At 36.2% G+C, this 23578-nt stretch overlaps 1 protein-coding gene across 8 annotated transcripts in view; it reads left to right on the top strand.

The window, feature by feature from the left end:
- The window catches only part of CADPS2 (calcium dependent secretion activator 2), a 323617-nt gene that overhangs the window by 206785 nt on the left and 93254 nt on the right, over positions 1–23578 (top strand). For all 8 annotated transcript variants that reach the window (XM_069802016.1, XM_069802017.1, XM_069802018.1 and 5 more), the window contains exons 10-13: positions 851–959; positions 2093–2296; positions 11336–11472; positions 15086–15273. In XM_069802016.1, coding sequence (XP_069658117.1) covers positions 851–959; positions 2093–2296; positions 11336–11472; positions 15086–15273 — 638 coding nt within the window. The remainder of the gene's footprint in view (positions 1–850; positions 960–2092; positions 2297–11335; positions 11473–15085; positions 15274–23578) is intronic.

Below are 23578 nucleotides of genomic sequence, written 5' to 3' on the forward strand. Positions count from 1 at the left end.
TTCTGGTCACTTTTTATAGTCTTTCCAGCTCTTCATATAAGGCTGGGAACATTTCAGTTTTGTTTCAGTGATTGCTCTTCTTCTCCCAGCTGTTATGTTCCTTTCTTTATCTTTCCAGTCACTTTTTTCCCCAGCTCTCCTTTTCATTTTCTATTCTGTTTAGGGAGTCTTAAACCATGTGGTGACAGATTCTCTTCTTATTGCTTTATTATTTTTTTAATAATTGTACTTGATGAGTAGTAACTGATGTTTTTCATGCCAGCTGCAAGCTGCTTGGCGTACACAGTACTGTATCCAGTGAGCCAAGCAACTTGGAGATGGGTGTGAACACAGGTGCAAAAATGCAGAAATTAGATTATAAAATCAAACGGAAGGTTCTGGTACTTAGCATCTCAACTAGAATTGACCAGATTATGTGTTCATCTTTCCAGCTGCATGATAATTGTGGCCCTCCTTCTGCAAACAGTACTTTTATACATAAAAATCCTTTTTTTCCAGCTTGGAATAGAGGACTTTTTTCCTCACACGGTAGAGTGAGCAGTTTGGTCAGTACCACAGTACCAAGTATTTTCCCTACCAGAACTAATTTGGTTCTTTTCAATTTTTCATAAAGCAACAGCCCAAAAATACATTGTATTTCAGGAAAGTACAGAGAGATGTGTTTATGGCTTTTTTTTTCCCTTCCTTTTGGCAGGAAGGGGAAAGAATGCAAAGTTTTACACTGTAAATATTTCTGGGAAAAAACGGGGTTTATTTCTTCAGCACAACTGAAAGCTAATTTAAACCATGGTACATGTGTTACACAGTTCTGGAATGGAATTCAGCAATTAAGAAGTCCTTTCTTATTCAGGTTAGCCAATACACATTTGCAATGTGCAGTTACAGAGAAAAGAAATCTGAGCCTCAGGAACTGATGCAACTGGAAGGATACACTGTGGATTATACAGCTCCTCACACAGGTACTTTTCATGATTTTGAATATGTTTGTGTAAATCAGCTGATTGAATTTGCTTGTTTGGATCTAGCAGCAAAAAACTCCAAGGCAATTATTCCACTAGGATTTTCTGGTGTGAAAAATCATGCTTTTAGAAAGAAGCTTGTTGTAAGAAGAATGAACAATAAGCTTACACTAAGGTTGCCTGAAACATTGTACGACCACATATGATACAAGGAAAAAAATATGAATTCTAGTCAGTCTTTCCCTTTTTGCTCTATTTTTGATGGTGGAGTCATGTGGCAGTGTACTGTGAAATATATTCAGAAATGATTTAGAAAAGAATGTGAATGATGACAGTGCTTGCTAAAGACAAATTACTCAGAGTAATCACAAGTAAATTTGAAGATATCAGAAAAATCTGCACAAGTTAGTATTAAAATCGCAGAGGGAAATCAAGTTACACATGTAGAGAAAAATGATTCTACTCTACCTACACAGTGGAGGGTTATGAATTTAAGAGACTTCTAAGATACTGAAGATTGATCTTTGGAAATGTTGGCTCTATGTTTAGAATAATTGAGAAGGCAAACAATGCTCAGAAGGTGTTTGAAAAGCCAAAACAATGTTGTCATAAAAAATTCCGCAGTGCAGCCACGTTGACTGTTGTGTGCTGTTCTGGTTATGTGCTCTCAGAACAAAACACTGGAATGGGAAAAAGGGACCAAAGAAGGAGCAGCAACACTGATAAGAGGTATGGAGCTGCCTCTCTTCAAGAAGAGATAAAGTTGACAGGCAGTTCCAGCTAAGAAAATTATGCCAAGAAGGAGGATATGTTAGAGAAATGCAAAATAACATATGACATGGAGAAGTTGAATAAGAAATAAATTGGAATTGAATTGGAAATGGAATTATGGAAATATTTTCTCCTGTGACTTCTATATTTATTCTACTTACATGTTACTTCCATATATTGTCATTTGATCCTTATAGCTCTAGATTTTATCATATTTCTAGGTCATAAATACCTATACAGTGTTTTAACACACCTGTCTCCCCCCCACATACACAGAGGAAAACCAATAATGTAATAAACATTGTTGGTGATTTAGAAGTTATTTGTATTTGTTACTATTACCTTCCTATTTCCTGCTTCAGGTCTTCAGGGTGGTCGAATGTTTTTCAATGCTGTTAAAGAAGGCGATACCGTGATATTTGCCAGTGACGATGAGCAGGATAGAATACTCTGGGTTCAAGCCATGTACAGAGCCACAGGTCAATCGTATAAGCCTATTCCTGCAAGTCAGGCTCAGAAGATGAATCCTAAAGGAGGAAATGTCAACACAGACATATCCCCACTTTGTAAGTTGGCTTTCTTTTTCTTTTGTGGCTTTGGTTTTTGTTTTAGTAGGTTAGATATGTAGCAACTCCCTCAATGAAGTTTAATTAAGCAGAACTCATTCACTAGGGAAATGTGCCTAGCAGTTTGTTGTTAGCCAGAAGCTCTTTAACTGAGATTATTATTACCACCAAGGGAAATCCTGACTTGCAGGTCATTATTTTTATTATAATCCATGAAAATATGGCAATTACCTTCATATTCATTACAGTTGACCCACATATTACCATGGAGATGGTGTTTGGTTTACATTAGATGTTGCAGTAACCAGCCAGTGTAGTGTTGAACAGAAAAGCATCAATCTGTTCTCAGAATTTTACAGATTGATGTCAGCTTTATCATACATTGTATACATTAGTTATCTAAAAATTGCTATGTAGACAGTACATTGTGAGCTGAAAGGGACTAGATGGGCTGCTAGATTTTTGCACCCCTCAGTGTAATATTAAACTACATACAAAAAATTTTCCCCAAAAAATTGGGTTTAAATTTTCCTCATCTTTCTCTGAGGAAAATATTGTTTCAGAGAAAATCAAGGTAGGTAGCATACATTAACTATATCTTGAAATTTTCCTATAATCCCTCTGAAAGTATTCTGTCATGTACATATCTGCACATAGGAACCATACATGATTTTTTTTTTTTTTTTTTTTTTTTTGCTCTGGAGGCTGAGTGCAATTCAAGGATATTTGTAATAGCCATCAAATTTTTACAATGTCATATGACTGTATGCAGTAATCCTTGTTCATTATCATATATCTATATATGTAGAGTGATAGAAGGGAGATAGATGTTTTAGACTCAACTTGGTCTAATGTCTGAAGTCTGTAGCAGGTTGACCCAAAACCGTTCTCCTCCATCAGTCCTGCTATCACTCAATCTCACGGCCTTCCATTCATCCTGTAATCTTTTATCATTTTGCTATTAGAGGACAGTAAAATGTGCTCATTAAACTCAGTAATACTTATCTAAAATCCTGACTAGGCTGTCAAGAACATTGAAAAAAACATAGTTCAATCTCACAAAAGCACTGACATCTGTTGCATTTTTAATCTGAAACAGCTTGATGTTTGATGAAGTAACCATTCATCACGGGGGATGTTAAGGTGAAGTATTTTGTAGGATGTAAGTAAAACTGCAAAAGCAAAGGTAGAGCAACAGCCAACGAGTGCTTCTGCTCACCTCCTCCCAGTTACCTGGATCTGGGCTGGGTACTGGGGAGTTCACTGTGTTCCCCCCCCGATGTTTCTACTTCATGTGCGTCAGTTAGAAAGTACAAAAGAAGTGACCATAGTCAGTAGTAGCCAAGGAATTGCTCTTCTTCTTGGACACAGGGTTTACATGGAAGTGAAAGCAGCTAGAAAACGCTGACCACAGGGCAGGGAAAATTATAGAAAGAAAAAGGTACAAAGAACAATTGCAGGTTTGGATATACTGAAATTATGTTTTTAGAGATAAAATTACTGATAGTGGTGAAGAATTAAAAAAACCAAGATTGACACATCTTGATGTTATCTTACACAGTTAGGGTGACTACAGTTCTTAGGTGGAAACCATAGGAAAAATAAGTTTTATTTTTAAAGACAGTTTAAGGGAGGCTCAAAAGCACTTTTCTGTCATGCTTCTATATCAGCTTGCACAAACTGATATGACTGAACTGTATATAAATCAAAAAATTTGTGGTTAAATTATTATTTGCCTTTGGGTTTAATACACTTCAATTTTGGTTTCTTGTAATTAATTGATAGAATTCTTTGCAGAAGAGTAACTTGAGAAATTTAACTTAATGTGAGGTTTAGTCTTAAAAGAGTCAATGTTTCACTGATTTCTGTAATACCTCCAGTTCTGCTTACATGAGGAAAATTTTATTATTCTGTCTTTTGCACTTGAGGTGGAAATGGGCATAATCAAATAAATCAATTTTTAAGAAACTGCAAGAATGAGGGTTTACAGATCTAATAATTTTCTAAGACTCCTGCTTCATTTACAGATACTATGCTGATTCTCTTGGGGCACAATTTTACTCCTAAGAAGAATCTATACCTGACCCTTTGTCAGATTTACATATGTTCAGTTTCCTAGGAAGTTTGTTTGTTTTCCCCTAGAAAAATGTTTGCGTGAAGTTAAGAGTATTTTATTTTTAATCAAGAGGGCTAGTGTATATATTAAGTGAAATTAATTTCAATTTTTTTCTTCTTCACTATAATACATTTTTAGTATTAGGAAATACAGTTATGACTAGAGAATTTGTCAACTACTTTTTTATGTATCTTATTTTTCAGTTAATATATTATGTAAGCATTTCCAGCCAATACAAGATCACATTGCTTTAAAGTATATCATACAACACCCCCTCCACGTACAGAAAGCAGAAAACCAACTAGGGCTTTGCAAAACAAATGTCATTTGATAATATTTAAGCCTTGAAAGTCTGTCCCCATCTTCCTCATCCTCTAGGAATATAAGAAATGCAACTCACTCATCCTGATAAACTGTACAAAAAGAACTTTTGATAACTTGAAAAAATTTAAGTATCTTTAAACTGCTGGATGGAGAGAAAAATCAACATAAGGAGACACGTTTCAATGTTTTTATATATTGTGTTTATAAAATATCTTCTGTAATCTTGAAATTCTCTTGATAGATACAAAAGCAACTGAAGGTTGTCATTAAAGAAATCAAAACATCAGATGATGATTAGTATGCCACATACCTAGCTATATTAAGGTTAATTTTTTGCTGGTAATAAATACTAACATTTCCATTTTCCATTGCCATGTAGGCAAAATTCTGCTTTCCAAAGTTAATGTTACATTATTAGCTGAAAATGACAACTTGTCAAATGCAAGCATGTCATTAAACGTTTAACATTTTTCATCAAGTGATATGTGTAAATGACAATAAATGATACTCTGTTTTCACAGCCTCTACTGTTTTCTATATTCGCAAGTTCAAAACTCTTTAAGAGGTTTTGTAAGCAGTGGTAGAATTATTCCTGTGATCTAAGGAAAGGAAAGAGTAAGGGACTCCTTTTGTGTAACAAAGGCTGTATTTTTTGCATTTATTGGTGCCTTGTTCCACGTAAGATAGTTCTTTGTACAAGAGGGCCACCTCAGAGCTGGATCAAAACAAACACATCAGGAACTCCTGAAAAGAAGCTAGACGTGATAATCATAAGACAGCCAGGGTCTGACTGATATTTACAGCAATTATCACAAATGCACAAAATGGACATATTGCTCTTGCATGTGGACAGCAGCAGCACTCCAAAAGGCCAACCTACAGATGTCTTACTGATCTGAATGTGCAGTCTCTTCTTGTTGATGCTGTATAGCAGTTTAGGATCATTCATGTAGGGCATTTAGAAGAAAGTTGGTATTCTATACTACTGATGAGGCAAATACACATTTAAGTGTGGCACTAGAAGCAAACTACTATTGTACCCCTGCAACTTCTAAAATGAATACTAGCCAATTTCTTAATTTCTTGGTACTGCACATTCATAGTAGTAGATGGCTCCAAAACAAAAGTGAGGACAGGCTAATGTCAGTAATGATGAAGAAGAACAGACCGCTCTTCAGTTCCACTCTTCTGAATAAGCATGCTGTAATGCAAAGGGCAGAGTGTTTAAGGATGCATGATTGTAGAAAAGCCAGAAGTTTCCCAAGGACATGGATGTTTCAGGGAAAGCACCAATTAAAAATAGATTCATCTGCGTCATATAAAGGTGCAGGAGGCGTTCCCTTTCTTAATGAGCAATGTATTAGAAGATCTTTTCATACAGTTCGAAAGGCTGCTGAAGTGATGAACACTGTTAAAAACTTGGTCGTAACAAAGGAGTAACAGCAGCACATGAGGAGATTTTCATGTCTTAATGAAGAAACACAAAGCCAAACATCATTCTGATCATACACCACCATGAGTTCAGAGATGGTCTCTTTGTGAAAATATTTGCAGAGAAGAAAGGAGAGAGACAGATACTGGAAAACCAAGTTAGGTGAGGAATCATTTGATCTGAGATGCATAGTTTTCCTCATCTCTCTTTTGGAATGATGTCACTTATCAAAGCAGCTCACAAAAGGAAAATAATTTGAGATTTTGCAGAGACCAATTATAACAGTTGTCACACAAATGCTGTTTACAGCCCACAAACAAAACATTAAATCCTATTTATTAAGTAGCAAGGGAGTAGTAAAAAGAGTCAAGTGCATAGGCCATACATCGGTATTACAAGACATCAATCCAATGACAGCAAAGTTGAAGACATTTACAAATCAAACATCCATCCATCTGACGAAAAAAGCATCACAGAGGAAGCTTGTGTGGACATTTAAATCATCCAAGTGGACAGTGTTGTGTAATCAAGAAGAAAGTGCAGGCAATTTGCCAAATGAAGAAATTCTTCGGGATTATGTGAAAATATAACATTAACATTTTCCATCAGTTTGGATATACCGATGATAAGCATTATAAAATTTCTCTCCCTATCATAGTTTAATGATACGGGAATAAATCATTAATTTCATATTTCTTTTAAATGTTACTTATATCACTCTCAATCTTTGAGCTGGCTATATCAGAGACTCTGTGGGAAAACCAGAATATGATTAATATTAAGGTACTGGTGTCGTAATACATACACGCAAGAAATACCACCACTAACCTTATGGTGGCATTGCTCAGTTTTGATATAGTTAGTAATGTTCTTGTAAAGCAGTTCTTTAAAATATTTCTGAGATGTTCGTATGTTTAATTAATTAAATATTTTAGAAACAAACAGAAATAAAACATACTTTTTCATTTGACATAGCTGTCTCGGCAGGTTTGGCAGCTTTATATCCATCGTACACTTTGCCACCTAGAAGCATGGAGTAACTCCACCCTCCCTGCATGTTCCCCCATTCCCCTTCACATCCCATTCCTGCTTGCCTCCAACTACCCCATCTCCCTTTTAGAAAGAAAAGGTTAACACTGGCCTCCACCACCTTAGGCAGTCAGTAAGTCACCTTTATGCTCTCTCCTGTGCTACTCAGAAACTTGCAAAAACTCACTAGTATCCTCTTGAAATCTGTCCTTCAGCAAAATACTGGCAGTCCATCAGTGTGCTATCCCCAGCCTGATGGTCGGGCCATATGGGCCAGCTGCTTTCTCACATTCTGCCACTTTCTTTCCATCTGTTATTTCATTGTCTGATATTGAAATTATAAGGTTCTGAGGGCATAGATTTTCCTTTGGCTTTGTTTCTCAGCATGTAGCACTTTGGAGTCCTGGTCAATCATCAGGAATCAAAATGTTCCCAATGTAAACTGTCACTATCTGTACGGAGCGCACCTTCATCTTCATCTAACCAGTTCCAGCCTCTTCTGGATCAGTCGTAGTTCTTACCCTACTACTCCTAGTCTTTAAATCTTTTTAATCCCTGCAATACCAGATTTCTTGTCTCTACCTGGTTTTCTGTCCTGCCTGCCTGAGTTAGTTCAGATTGCTTGCATGATGCTTAAACTCAAGCAGGGATGTCATAGAGAGCCACAGAAGGGAGGAGGTCACCACTTTGCAAGGCCAGTTCCTGTAGTTCAGCCTAGCACAGAGTAAATGCTGCAGAAAACTTGTATTTGCTTCTGGGCTGGAACAGGACAGAAATGATGCCTATTGATTTGGTTATCACCACTCAAGCATGTGCCATAAATGTGGAATTCTTGGTTGCTCAATTCTACTGAGTCACTGAGGATGTGGTGATTTTTATAGCCTTTGCAGCTGGACTAAAATTGGAAGTTTCTTGCAAAAATGGCAAAAGGCATATTCAGAATGCTATTCTGCCAAAATGAATATCCTTGTCTAAAAGAACACCCAAAGAACTTGCTAAAACTCCTGCAATAGCTTTTTTAAGTTTTTACCATGGTTTTAAAATATATATATTTGTCCTATCTTGATCCAAAAAAAAATGGATAGTTTTTTGGCTAACAGTTTCCAAAGGATAAAATAAATACACAACCTGAAACAGACAGTGTAACATGGAAATAGCAGCCAAAACAATGAACTTGAGTTAGAGGCAACTTGAAAGCAGGACAACAAATTCCATTAAGAAGGGAAGAAAATTAATTGTGAAAAAGCAGGAGAAGTATTACTGCTTTGGAGTTCTCCTCAGATATCTTCCAAACATTTCCCAAGATTGAGAAAGTGCAGAGAATAAAATGGAATTGTATTTTTTCTTAACTGTATATCACAATATAGCACTCTCTGTCTTTTGCATTTGCATGTAGCTTGAACAGGACATCTAAAGCTCATTTGTGTAGGATTTTGGAAAATATGATCACTCCAACAGTTTTTACAAGTAGGTTGTTAAATAAATTTTAAATTACAGTCATATAACATTTATAAATTCCTCATAATCTTTGATCAAGTTCTTACATTTTTTTCAAAATCCTTTTTGTTTCAAAAAGATTTACCAGTTATCTTGTTTGTATATCATAACAGTGAAATAAAATGTAGTGTACTACACTAGATCTATTTTTCTATTATTTCCTGCTTGCCTACAGCTGGCAAAGGTAAGTTTTTAATTGTTTTTCTGTTGCTAAAATATATTTGGTAACAGATCTTCTGTTACTATTTTACAATGTTATTTGTACTGTCTGATTCACTTAAAAAGATGGTGATCTTTCTGTAGGATTAAACCTAGAAGTATTTATATTTTTAAATAAATATTTTTGCTTTTTTTTCCCAAATTCTGTAATAGCAGATTCTGCTTTCACAAGCTGCACTGTATTCAATAGGTCACCTTACACATTCTGATCATCTGGATGACTGTATCAGAATGTTGAATCTGTTTCATTTGCATCATCCAGTCTCCTGATTTCAAAATACTTAATTACTTGTCAGTACTTACAGAGATTTTCGTTTTAAAAAGGGGAGTCTTATATTTGTGTGGTTGAGAGAAAAAAATCAAGCTGGTTAATTTAAGAAAGATTCAGCTATGTATAATTTGTACATGAGACCAATGGCAGAAAGAAATAATAATCCTTCTTCTTTTCTGTCATCTGCCTTACTGTAAATAATGGTTCAATAAATCAGATCTTTGTGTAAGAAGGAAAACTTAAAAGAAACGTAGAAATCAGTCACATGTTAAACATATTGTGTTTGGAAAACTTATCTGTGTGTGGTTCATTTTGGAAACCATAGATAACTTCACATTGTAGTTTAGTACTTTCAGTAATGTAGTTGTGTTGATATCAGTTGTTTATCTTTGAATTCATGTTAAATACATTTAAATTGCACTAATTAAGAGAGAACATTTCATGTACCTATGTCAAAAATATGAGCTAAGTTTGTCATTAGCAATAGGCTAATCTAATGCTCATGGAAATATTGTTAATCTATGTAATCACATATGCTACTGATCCTTAAACCATTAAAAATACATGCTGCTGTTTCTCTGGGATGATGGTCTCATACCTTACACCATCGATGTATTGTCATACTGTTTATTTGCTACATCCACCTTGGTGAAATCTGTCACATGGATGTGACTCTTGCTTTGACAGTGCAAAGCCAAGTGATATGAATTAGTTTCTGCATCTTTCCAGGATGTGATGCTGCAGATCCTTCAGCTTGAATTAAATAATTCTCCCATCCACAAATACAGCTGAAAGTTGGACTTGACATGGATCAATATGATCTGGGGCTAAATTTCTAAATGTGACTGATTATGTTAGCATCATGCCCACAGATCAATATTGAGTTTTATTATGAACCTGACTCTATAATTGGGTTTAATCAATAAACTTTTGTCTCCTTTTCTTTAGAAATTTTAGATTTGTACTATGCAGGTTTTCAAAATTGCATTTAGGATACACTTAGATCTGTACTTTTCTAGTAACGAATATAAAAAGACCTAGGTTTGAATTTAAAGGAACAAAGAGCTAAGACCCTATTGAAAGGGGAAGTCAATTTTTAAGTTGATAGGACTGTTCACCCCAGTACAGTCTATAGAATCCAAGACAGATAATGTGCTAATACATAACTAGTCCTTTTGGGCACTGTAAGGCTTTTTCTGTCCATACTTGATAGATAATTCACATTGAGGACTTTGACAAAACATAGCATTAATGAAAGCAATCACTAGAGCTTCTCTTTTGATAAACCCGCGGGGTTTAAAGGCGTTGAAAGATGCAATCTGTGAAGAACAATAAATTTGGGCCTTTGATTGAAGTGCCATTTGGGATAGTATGTTTTCTCAATGTATTTACACAAAAATGCTGCTCCCTTTTTCACTACTCTTTGCTGAAAGGTTGAAGGGGCTCTTTGCCATTACTACATTAAGGTTTGTCTCATTAAAAGCTGAGTACAAAAAGAAGGCTGGAAATGACCTAGCTCAAGCCAGTGTGTTCATTTCTGCTCCAGTTTGCCATTTGAGAAGTAGGCTTCAAGCCATGGTGAATATTTCTATGAGTAGTACTTTGATCTGCAGTAAAGATGCTCTTTCTTATCTGAAGAAATAAATGGATAAACCTTTTCTTTTTTTTTTGCAATGGAGGAAAGGATATTTATTTGGTTATTTTTCTAAAATTAGAGAGCTACACAAAACTAGGAAATTATAGAACACATTTTTTTCATACTCATATTATTGTTTTTTAAATTGTAACATTTGAAGAGCTCCACTAGAAAACCATGCTTTAAGAATTACTTTAATGTACTATGTTGTATTTTCCGGTAGCCTTTCTAAATTTTGTTTACTCTGTCAGTGAGTAGCGACTTTATTTTTTTTCACTGTTACACTGCATAGATTGGTATGATAGAAAAATAATTCAGTAATATTATTTTCAGATTAAAAACCAAGATTCTGTAATAAGTCACCTGCAAGCATTTACCTATGTGACTTTTTTCTTTGACATATTTTCAAGAAAGTTCATATATTGAGTCTTACATGCCATGTGTACACTTGTGTTTGTAAGTCTGCACACACACTCACATGTATTGTTCTGCACATTTTTCCTTTGTGTGAACAGATACGGACCGTGGTCAGAAACATGGCATGGATGAGTTTATTTCTGCTAATCCCTGCAAATTTGACCATGCTTCCCTCTTCAGACTGCTTCAGAGGCAGACCTTGGATCACAGATTGAATGACTCATATTCTTGTTTGGTGAGTACTGGCTGGAGGATAGATACAAAGAAGTGAGAAATAGTTGTTACAAAGTAGTCCTTTCTTCCTAGTTCATTCAATAGCTGCAGTTGTAGTTGGAATAAAGGGTCCGATCGATTGGTTTCAAATTTGAAAATTATACACTTGCAAGCTGCTGCTGTGCCACTCAATAGAAAGCAGAGACCCAAACTGTCTCTGATTTTATCAGCTGAAATTTATCATGTCCTTTATGGAGGTTTGAATAAAAACAGAAGGTTCTGATAATGGTAAGAAGAGCTCCTGTGGTAGGATTTACTGACACCTGTACAGGCATTTTAAGTACAAATGTAGTCGCTTCATGTCAGACATTTTCACCTGTCTTGTAATTCTTCATTCCACTGTGGTGTGAAGAAGGAAAAACGCCAAAAGAAGGGAAGCAGAAGCAATGTAGATATATGGGCATATATGTATTACCTGAATTGCAAACAACAGATGGGAGTATAATTATTAAACAAAAACTAGTAAAGTGTAATCTCTGTATCAAAATGAATGTTTTTCACATTCAAAGACAGCCATTAAAGATAAGATATTGGCATAACATGCTTCCATATTTGTAGCCGCAGTTTCCCTTTCCTACATAACATTCTCTATTCTATACTCTGTGAACTAGGAGTTGAGGATGGGGCTACTTCAGGTTTTGTTTTACAGTAGGGAAAACCAGCAACAATCTTGTGGAATTCCAGTAGATTATACATACTTGTTAAACGTGTTTGTGTGGGTCAGAGCTCGTAACTTCCTGAGGCTTTATTTTTCACCTGATATCGTGTCTGAAACAGTGATTTCTCACTAAGGACATAAAATGCCTCATAGCACTTTTTTTTTTTTTACTTTACTATCCCAACAGCAACAAAAAAGGGTAACTTTTTTTTTACTTCTTTTTTCCATTGGTCTGACTAGGCATGCAATACAAAGATAATGATGAGGTTTTTTAGGTTTGTTTGCAAGTGTAAAAAAGGGAAAAAATTGATTATTTGATGACAGTTGCTTCCTTTTTAAAATACTACCAGATAAGTATGTATAGAAAAACTTAAAGGACTCATTTTCTGTCTGTGGGTTGCACACTGAATCAAAGAGGCCTGAAGGTACATCTGTACAAAGTAATTGGCACTCAAAGAGAAAATGGTTAGCTTTCTAACAGTGCATTGGGGTCAAAATCTTTTTTTATAATAATAATATAGTAAGACACTTAATATAACCTTGAAATCAGGAACTTTTAGAAGAGGTTAGCTGAAATACACAGTGCTATAGCAACCATAAAGCAGATGCATTTCTTATTGTTCTTTTTAAAATTCATATTTTAATAAGTAGAATGGGTGATCATTTTTTGTTAAATTGCATATTTAACTGTATTTTTAAATTAAAAAAACTGGGAATGTTAAGGTAGCAATACAATGCATGAACATGTAAGTGTGACTTTTTTTTTCCTGAACAGCTCATTTCCTATCATTTTTAGAAACAATGCATCCCTTTGTTTCAATAAATACAGAGTAACCACACATATAACTTGTAAAAATAAAAATGTTTAAGAATTAATATTAAACACAGTTCTGTATTAAAATACCGTATGACCTAAACTTCTTTAATTTTACATACTTCTCAGTATTGGGGAGCTTCTTTTTTTTTTTTTTTTTCAATTATTCAATTAAAAATACACAGTTATCTAATACTCTGTAGCATATAGTTGTTATGTGTTTGTGAGACGCATGATACGGGGTTGAACAAGGGCAAGAAAGGCGCATATTTATATGAGAATGACCACACTTAAACAGATCTCTTACAGACACTGAAGTTAAAGTAATGAGTTCTTTCAAAATTTGTATTCTTGTCACAATTTTCTCCTATGAGAATGTACAGAAATTTTAATAATTATTTCCTTCTGTACTGCTAGGCGTCAACATGCAGCATTTTGTCATGTTTTCCATAAAAATGTAGAAAGAGATCAATGACAATGACAACTTATTGGTACAATATCAATCACAATTACCACTGTTTATTATATTTAGGGCTAGAATACGTATTATTGCAGAAATTCAGTTAAAATCCCTTCTCTTTCCTCTTCCAATGAAATACCATATTTTCTGGCAAACACTGTGTAAACTACATGAGCCGTTGCAGCATGACTGGATATTATTTTAAAACACTGAGTACTGTTCTGGGTGCTGTAATAAAGCTAAATGTTCTCTAGAAACAGCTGAAGCTCTTTAAAGATAGTGGAAACATTGACTTCAAAGAAATTAATCAGGAGCAAGCAAATTTATGAAATAACTGAGGTGTTCTTGTTTGGAAATAATATATTAAATTCAAGACTTGGAGGAGAATATAAAATTTAAATCCCTTTCTCATGCAAGTCTTTTACTAAAAACAGAGATGATTTAAACCTGGTGTGAATATATTTTTAAGTATTGTTTAATAGTATTTTTGCTGATTTTTTTATAAATATTAAACATCTGAGCTTGCAGAAGTATTCACAAGCAATAGGGAAATATGGGTCTTCAGCTGCTAAACTGATGTCATAAATTCATGACTTGCAAAATCATTTTGCTTATCAAAGTTATTTGTATATTTGAGTTCAGGTGTTCCTTAATCTCTCTTAACCATTTGTCAGGGATAATGAGAGGGAAATATCACCACAATTAAGAAAAGAACAAAGAAAAATGCTTCCTTAGAACAGCTGTGGTAGCTGTGGTTTCCCAACATTTCTGTTTTTCTCCCTGCTGCATTTTGGAAGCTCACTATGCTATTTTTTTTCATATTGGGAGGCAAGGCAATCAAGGTTTTTCTGTTTTACATGTCTACATCAAGAATCAGGGTGGTTTTTTACACTCTGGATTCACTCAAGAACTGGTTTTGTGGTGGGAAGGAGTCTATACTTTGTTCCTGTCTGTGTCAGGGTTACACTGTTCTGGTCTCAACAGGACTCTGCCTGAGTCAGCCCTCAGTATGCCCCAGAATATCTAATTATTTAAGGTCAAATCACATTCATCTTACTCAGATGGCTTTTAACAAACTACCTAGCTTTGTATCTCTTTGCTAGTGAAAGTTGTTAAAAAGTTGTTAAAAGTGCATGCATATTACATAAGAAACAAGGTTTATGGTCAAATTGTGGTTCTCTCACATTAAAGATGCAGCCACGGGGAACTGGTCATCCAGAAACTGTGTTTTAATGTCCATGTTAATGTTCCTCAGCATTACCGAAATGTTTTATCATACCTTACAATTAATTATTCTTAACAAAATTAATTATTTTGAAGTGTTAGTTTATATTAGGTTTTTAAATCATTGAATCTGTACCAGACTTGGATGTATTAGCATGTTTTTGTAAACTGTATATTTCATAGTAGTGGTAACTCAGAACTGCAGATAATTTCCTGACTTTTACTCCTTTCAGCAAGAGGGCTATTGTTGGATCTAGCTTACAGTGCCATCAGCATTAGTCAGATATAAGTCATTGTAGTATAAAAAGTTTATGTAATGCACATAAAAATATATGCTTCTGTTCTTTGTTTGATTTCAAAGCTGTGAGTGGCAAAAGAAATCTCAAAATGTGGTGGGGGTTTTTGCCTTTCTCTTTCAGGGTTGGTTTAGCCCAGGTCAAGTCTTCGTATTAGATGAATACTGTGCTCGCTATGGAGTGAGAGGCTGTCACCGCCATCTTTGCTATCTCAGTGAATTGATTGAACATTCAGAAAATGGTTCTGTCATTGATCCAACCTTGCTCCACTACAGTTTTGCATTTTGTGCTTCTCATGTTCATGGTAACAGGTAATTTAATGACATATTTTTAAATTCATAGCCTTAGGAGGAAGCAGAAGTATTTATAGGCTCTTAGGCTCTTGCATTCACCAGGTAAGGAAGTTGCACACAACAGAAATCTGCTCATGAAAGTTTCTTCAGGGGTATTGGAGGTTCTATACAGATTACTATTTAAATAAAAAGGCAATCTCCTTTCAGTTTGTACTGTCTTAATGCAGTGTGTTTTCTTGGGCATTGTATAGACAGGTTGATTCAAGGCTAAAGGAAATGATCCTGTTACAAAGGTAGTCTTCTGCATTCTGCGTCTATGTTGTGTTCATGAATGGTGTTTCCAGTGAACATTTTGAACAATTTTGAAGTTTAAGGGAGGTTTTGACTCTTTTTCTATAGTCTGTAGCTTGGCAACTAATCACACTATACTGAGTTCTTCTGGCTGTGCAACCACAGGGAGAAATAACATATATTGGGAATGTGGTATGACCCCGAGCCAGGAAGAGCTAGGACACTTCTGGATTTCTTTCAGCTAAAGTGGTAGGCTGCTTCAGGAGCTGTTGGTCACAGTGATGCTCTTGGGATGATGTCTTCCTTCCAATTGCAAGTGAAAGACTTGGAAAAAAATAAGTTGTTTCTTTGCTGTGCTAAGCACATTCTTTAAAAGAAGCTTTTGCTTCATCTGTGTCTTATTCCAAATTGTGAGGGAACTATTATTGCTGTTGAACAGCAGGTATTGGAGAAAGGATCATTGGATAGCTCAGGTGGGAAGGGACCTCAGGACGTCTCTAGACCAACCTCCTGCTCAAAGCAGGGTCAGTTGTGAGGTCAGACCAGGTTGCTCAGGGCTTTATCCAGTTAGGTCTTTACCCAGTTTGAACCTGTCTTATTTCAGTGTAGTTATATCCATTGTCTCTTGTCAACCTCCTAGTAGCAGCTGGGGGGCTCTCATTCAGTCCCCCTAGACACCACCTATTCTCCAGGCTGAAGAAGCCCAGCTCCCTCAGCCTTTCCTCAGAGCAAGTGCTCTGGCCTCTGACTATCATGGTGGCCATCCACTGAACTTGCCCCAGTTTATCCATGTCTTCCTTGTACTAAAGTAGGGAGTGGGGCAGGCAATCTATAGGACAACATGCATTTCCACCCTACTGTGCACACTAGATTTGTAGACTGCTGTAGGAAATATGTTTTAGAAGTTCAAAAATAACAAGGGAAAGACCAATAGATCTCAGCTGATCCAATCCTGTTACTAGAGGAAAACCTACTCACAGTCCCAAAAAGCAATTACTGTGATGCTGTCAGTAAATCCCCAAAACTGAATCCTGGTAGGTATCAGGAGAGAGATTTTCTTCCCAACACATATGCTTATGTTGCCTTGCAACCAGTCAGTCACAGAGGCCGTTTTACTCGTCCTTGAGCCAGTGAAGAAGGGACAATCCTTAAAAAGGATAGTTTCCTTTATTGCCTCAGACAAAGCTTCATCTGTGAGGACAGGAGCTGGGCATTTGCGACCTGAGTGATTTGGTAGTGTGAGATTAACATTATGTAATCCTTGATAATAATAGCCAAAATTAAAATGTTTTTGAATGTACCTGAAATACTCTCAAGAATCTTAATGTTCATACTGGTGAGTTAGGAGATTTTCTGGCTCTTAGTTGGTAACATATTCTCTGTAAAAGCATGCTGCTTTTGTCAGTTCCTGAAGAACCTGACACATTCGTATTTCCTATTGAGTCTAAGTCTTTGTTGTTTCTAGCCTTTTTATTACTGGTTTCAACCTAACAAGACAAATATACAGTGATAATTGCTCAAACTTATTTCAAGAATTCAAAAGAAAGGTAGATACGTTTCTTTTTATTTCATAATTTAAGTGAAGGACAACAGTGCATGCAGTGCATGAAAATATCTCAGGGAGCACATCATTTACACAGTGGTAAGCACTCTGTTTGTATTCTGTCTATTCCTTCTGTACAGATATTCTCTGAATAGCATGAGTGTTTTAGGAATAAAAGAAGTGTTGAACAGAGAGGGTCTGACTAGAACTGAGATATTGTAAAAAGGAAGAAAAAAGAAACATGAAGAAAGAAGAAAAGTAAGTCAAGGACAGAAACAGACACACTCACTGAGGATGACAGACACACATAATACATCCACTCATTCATCTGCCGCAGCACTAAAAAATAGTAAAAGGGAAAAAAGAATTTTACAGACAATGCACAACAGGCCAAAGTTCTAGGCTGATCCCTGGCGTTATACATCTTAGTTTTATAAGTCAGGCTGAGAATTAGAAAGACCACAGAACAAAGACAAAGAGCTTTATACTCTGGGCATGATGTATTCAATTTATATTTCACCTCTGCTTCACAGAGGGATCTTAGACCTTCCACTAGCCTGAGAAAGATCATCAAAAATGATCTTGAAGTCAGGTGATGGAGGAGCATGTAGAAATGCAGCCATACCTGTAGTTCAAATTATCAATTTCTTTTAGGCATGAATTTTAGAGTAGCAGGCAATCTAGTGACATCAGTCAAATGATCAGATAAAGGTGTCACTCGCTTTCATTTCTGATAGTCTGGTGAGGAGAAACTCGAGCACAAGTCAGAGCAAATCTACAAAATATGCTGGGGCCATACCAGGACATGTGCTGAGCACACCAATGACTACAGCTAATTTGCTAAATAAAACTGGTGAGGAACCAGTCTAATACAATGGACCCAACTGTCCGTTAGTCTTAGACACCCTTTAAGATCCCAGGCATGGCTGTGGGATTGCACATACTGAATAGTGCTCCCAGTAAACACCATGAACAAGGCTGAATCAGCTTTGGCTCTTTCCACCCTTCTTATGTCTCCAGAACTCTTCCAGCAGATTTTGAACCCTTGAGTATCCCCTGTGCTCTTTTGCTGCACCCCTAGGACTTGAAATATGAACTCTGTTTCATGCTGCAGGCTGTAATGCTCTTGCAGACTGTAACACAATAGCCATGGTTGTACATCAAAACACGTGGAATAAACACATAAAAGTAAATTGTTGTCCTAGAGCTTCAGGGACATTGTGGAGCACAGAGGAGACCTGAACTGAGCTCTGGTGTAGGCTGTTTTCAGCAGACCTTGCCACCTGGTCTCAGGACCAGAGAACAGTCCCCAACTGTTTTCTTTCCTGAGATGAAGATGTAGGTAACAAGTTCTGACAGAGTTATCAAGCGTGCTGGTACTTAGTGTGTCTGTTATGCCAATGTTGTTGGTGTGGGAACAGAAATGTTTATGCAGGATCGAACACAATATGCTGAGTCCTAGACTGAGGAATTAAAGCCTCATTCGTGCCTTTCCTTTCCTGCTTGGAAGAGCATTACAACTGGGCTAACAAACTGCTTATGTAGGAAACGTATTTCTGCTTTTGTGGATGATATTCTTAAGATATTCTCTTCCTAAATAGCCAAAAAGCAAAATATTTTAGTAAAAGAATAGCCTTGCTGATTTTTTAAACAAAAACACATCCTTGTTTCTGAATCAACTGATTCCTTTTCCTCCAGTAAATAAAATCAGCTTCCGTTGGCTGTGCTGCTGGTGCTATATAACTTTACAAAAGCTTCTCCTTTGGCTCCTCTTCATAATGTTTTTCTTCTGAAATGTTCCACTATATGGTCCACATCAAAGTCACTAGTTCACAAGCAAACTTTTTGCACTGCAGTTACGCATGCACTTGTGTATCTCTGGTGAAAGTGAAATGGGCAGAACAAAGAACTATAGGATATTCCTGAATGCTGACATTTCAGTCTAAACAGTCCAGGTAGGAGCTATTGTTTTCTTCCCCATCATATTCACTTTTGTCTACTTTTCATGCTGTGACTTCTATTCAGTCCCTCTTGTCTGAAATGGATGCTGGTGAGTATCACATGAAGTGCAAAGTGACTTCTTTCCACCTGCTGAGTTACAGACTGAATTGAAAAATTCAAAATTCAAGCATATTCCCTGGTTATACCTTTTTCTATTCAGAAAGACAGCTGATTTATTGCAAGTTCATATAGGAGAAGTGAAGGTGAAACTAATGCTACAAAAATCAGTTTATAACCAAAGATAAATAGTTTCTTTCTGCCTTCATTTTGAAATCTTCAGCGCATGTATGTTTACATAGAAGAACAGTCATACTGAGTCAGGGTTCTTCTAAGCCAGTCACCTGTCTCCAGCATTGACCAGCTTGGAGTAAGAGAAGGGCAAGCATATGCAATATTTCCTCTTAGTGCTCTTTCAGTCTCCAACTCTTTGCAGCTCAGAATATGCCTGTTTTGTAACCTGGAGTGAGTATCTGTTTCAGGTACTTGTCCATTGCACCCCTGAACCTCTGTAAGCCCTTTGCACCCTCAACACCCTTGGCAGCAAGTTCCACAACTCAGCCTCCTCTTGCTTGAAGATCTCTTGCTTTGAACTTAATTCCTACACTTCTCATTTCATTCTCTGTTGCTATTGGAAGGGATAGAGGAGAGACAAAAAAAAAAAAATCCTTCTCTGTTGTCTTTTTACTGTTTAAGATTCAAGAAGCATGAGTGAACCATGCATTGATTACCCTGGATGGATGTTTTCTGCTAATTCATTAACGTTTTCTGGTAATTCCCAATGTTGATTTGCTTCTTTGACTGCTACTGAACAGAGGAGGTTTCATGGAATTATCCATCATAACACCAAGATCTTTGTCCTGAATAGCAACTGATTTCTCCTTACATTTATCTATCTTGATCATTGCTGTTTTATTGCTACTTGATTTCATAAGGTCCTTCTGGAACTCCACACTATGCCACATAACTATCATTACAATTGCATTTACTGTCACCTCAGTTCTTAGCTGTTTGCCAGGTCATTTATGAATACTGTAAAATAACACAGGTCTCAGCATAGATCCCTGCACAGCTCTACTCATAACTTACCTTCAATGCAGGTATTCACCCTTTATTCCTACTCTCTCTTTTTTCACTGTAAATGTAAGGACTTGCACTCTTACTCAGCGACTGTTTAATTGCCTTAAAAGCCTTTGGTTAAGGGACTCTGACAAAAGATTTTTAGAAATCCAGGTACATCGTATCAGTCACATCACACTCATCCACCTGTTTTTGATCCCTTTAGAGCACTTCAAGAAGATCAGAAGGTAAGCTTTCTCTGCCTTATGGCTTCAGCGTCCTACAGACTTCTTCACAATAGATAATATTTACCCCATTTTCTTTAATTTTATCCTTAAATATCCTTATATTATAGTTCATTCTAATTTTCTGGGATGTATGTAAAGCTTACTGGCCTGTAGTTGCCCCTACCACCTCCCCGGTAGACTTCTGACTTTTAAATTGATCTCACATTCTTCACCTACCATTCCTCAGGAGGAAGGCAGTTCTTGGTGAGAACTTTCACACAACCATAGGTAATTCAGTTCTGGCCCTAGCTACTTACTGCTGTCCATTTTTCTAATTTATTCCATAAGCTTTTTCTTAGTTGCTTTAAGTTTGGACAGATTCTGTGCTGAAGATAAAGATTTTTTTCTGTGAACAAAGAAGGGTTCCAGCGTAGGAGTCTTCTTAATTTCCTTCATAATAAACACCAGCGCAAAGAATTCATTTCGTATCTCTGCAATAGCCTTGCCCTCTCTGAGAGCTCTTTTTAGATCCTTGCCATCATTTGGCACTGTAGACTCTCTGATAGGCTTCTTGCTCCTGTTATGCTTGGAAGAAATATATTAAAGTGGAGTAAATGAACACATAAGAGAAATGAAACTATGGAAACTTCAGAGGGTGCTATGCATTCATATATTTCTTTTCATTTTTCAATGTTTTGTGATAAGAACCATTTATTGCGTTTTTACACTTTGTGTCAAGTGATAAAAGAATGTTCAGAGAAATCATCCCTTTCAAATCTGGGACAAGGAACTTTGTAAAAATAAGGAAAATAATATCATTACAGTGCTCTGTCTCTTCTGATCATTTTTTGTGGAGCTTCTGAATAGATATTTCCTTCTCTTCTGACTAAATTAACTCTAGCATTAAAGTAAGGTTGTCTGTATCTTGCTGGTTTCTCCTTCCATTTTGTATCTTCCATAAACAATGTCTAATAAGATTTAATCTAAAATTCCAGAACTTACGTCAGTAGTTTCACCATTTCTCTTCACATGGTCACCATCTGACATGAAAGGTTTTGTCCAGTTGATCTCTTCCCAGAAGTGTTATGTTTTTGTATGTATAATTTTGTATATAAAAATATTTGAATAGCATATAGACTTCTTAGATGGTTTTCCCAAGAAACCATTGCTAGCAAGATTTTGTGGAACCTTTCAGTTTTAAGCAGTTGAAAATGCTTCCTCTTTCTGCTGTGCTTCTTACTCACCCTCAACCCCACGCATTCTGTCTGTCTTGTAATGATAGCAGGTGCAAGGTCTTCTTTCCCTGATTTTTATCGGCAATTGGGCCTTCTGCTTTAATCTTAGATCTGTTCCAAGGCTGTCCAACAGCTGGAGGAAGGAGCCTGAGATCCCTTATAGTGTGGATCTTTAGGGAAGTGTGTTACATCAGAAGTTATATTCCATCATTCTACCAGCATCTTATATAAATTCTCTGTCTGTTTGATACAGCATCTAGAGACTTAACAGGAGTCTTTTGGTTTTGTAGTTTGTCTTATTTTTCTATCAGTCCTCTATAATGGAAATAGTGAGAGTGGAGTTCTCATACCTGAAAGCTTTTTTTTATTCAGAAGTCATTTGTTACCAGTCACCCTTTCCCCAGAATACTGGAATGAGAAAATATACCTTTTAGGATTGATATGCTATGTGAGTTTGTGCTTCTAGATGAGAAGCAGTGTTCTCTCAAAGCTGGAAAAACTAGTTGATCCTTGGACATTTATATCACTTTTCTTCAGGTGAATGTAATCTTCCCCTTTTCTGAGGCTCGTTGGGCAACGCTGAGAATAGAACTTTTACGCTAGGTCTTTCAGTTTTACGTACTGCCCTGTGCCAAGCATCTTGCATCATCCGGTTCATCTTTCATTTTTGGAAGCTGAGCATCTCCAAGGTATATGGAGCACAGAGGAAGGTAAACCTTCTTTAATTTAATCTGTGTTCTCCTTTTTAAGTGGTTCACTTACAAGCGTCATACCCCCAAGCCTCTGATGTGAGGCCCCTCTAAATAGTTAAGTTTGGGGGTTTTTTTTAGTTAATGCTGTTCCATTAGTGACAGAACTTCCTGTATATTACTGTTGTAAATAGCCACAAGAAAGTTATCAGTAGGGTTGTCCTGAGTTCAAAGCTAGAAGCAAGGTTCCTTACCCTGTTGCAAGTACCAAGTGAAGCCATGTTGACCTCACCTTTGGTTTAAGGAAGGATACTGCCCTGTGTTGGAAAGTGGTAGTGACTATAATAATGTTATAATAAAATGTGTCCTCACTACAGTATTAACAGAGGCACATTGTTCAACATGCCAAAACAAATCTGCTTCTGAAAAGCCTCAGAGAAATTATCAATAGAAAATTAATCACAATTCACACATTATTAAGAAATATTAGAACAAAGTTCTGCATAGTTAAGGTGATACTTGCCATCTTAGGTGATGAAAGAACAGCTAATGCTATTACATACTCTCACCTTTCCTAAACATTTTACATTGTTTTGTCATTAATTTCAACTGATTAATGCCAATACATACCCTTATACTTTGGGTAGAATGATCATATATTAGTACGTGCTTAGCTTTTCAGTAGAAGGGCATTAATGAATCCTACCTAAAATATAACTGCGTAAAAGATCATTAAAATTAACCTGATTTATCATCTTAATCTGTTTTAGTGGCCTTCAGAATTGGTCTTTTTCGTTCACTTGTGAAAAAGAGGGTATGACCTGTAAGCAGATGTAGGATCAGCCTGAAAAATGCGTACAACAGAAGGCTCTATTGTGCCCTTTTTTTTGTCAGAATGTTTGAAGAATGGTTAATATAAACAACAAAATGCTAGCTCTTCAAGTGCCTGCTGGTTAAAGCTATGTTTAAATGCCACGTGATAATTTGCTCCCTTCATTTTCTGTTAATAAAAAGATGTCTGCTCTGCCTGCTTCTAAGCTGATAATGTAAATCATTGTTTTTTCTTAGATTTGTCTAACATAAACCATGGACTGTGCAAAAGCCTTAATTAATGCAACTGTGTTTTAAAGAAAAATTTGCTTATTAGTCTTTGGATATTAAAGTCCTGTAAATAGATAATAAAACCTCTATATCAAAATTCTAAACAATTTAATTTTCAGTTTACTAAGAAACAAAAAGTCAAACTTTTATCTTGCTAATTTGAAAATTGTCGCTGTTCTT

The sequence above is a fragment of the Haliaeetus albicilla genome, chromosome 14 (genome assembly GCF_947461875.1).
Source record: "Haliaeetus albicilla chromosome 14, bHalAlb1.1, whole genome shotgun sequence".
Taxonomy (NCBI): Eukaryota; Metazoa; Chordata; class Aves; order Accipitriformes; family Accipitridae; genus Haliaeetus; species Haliaeetus albicilla.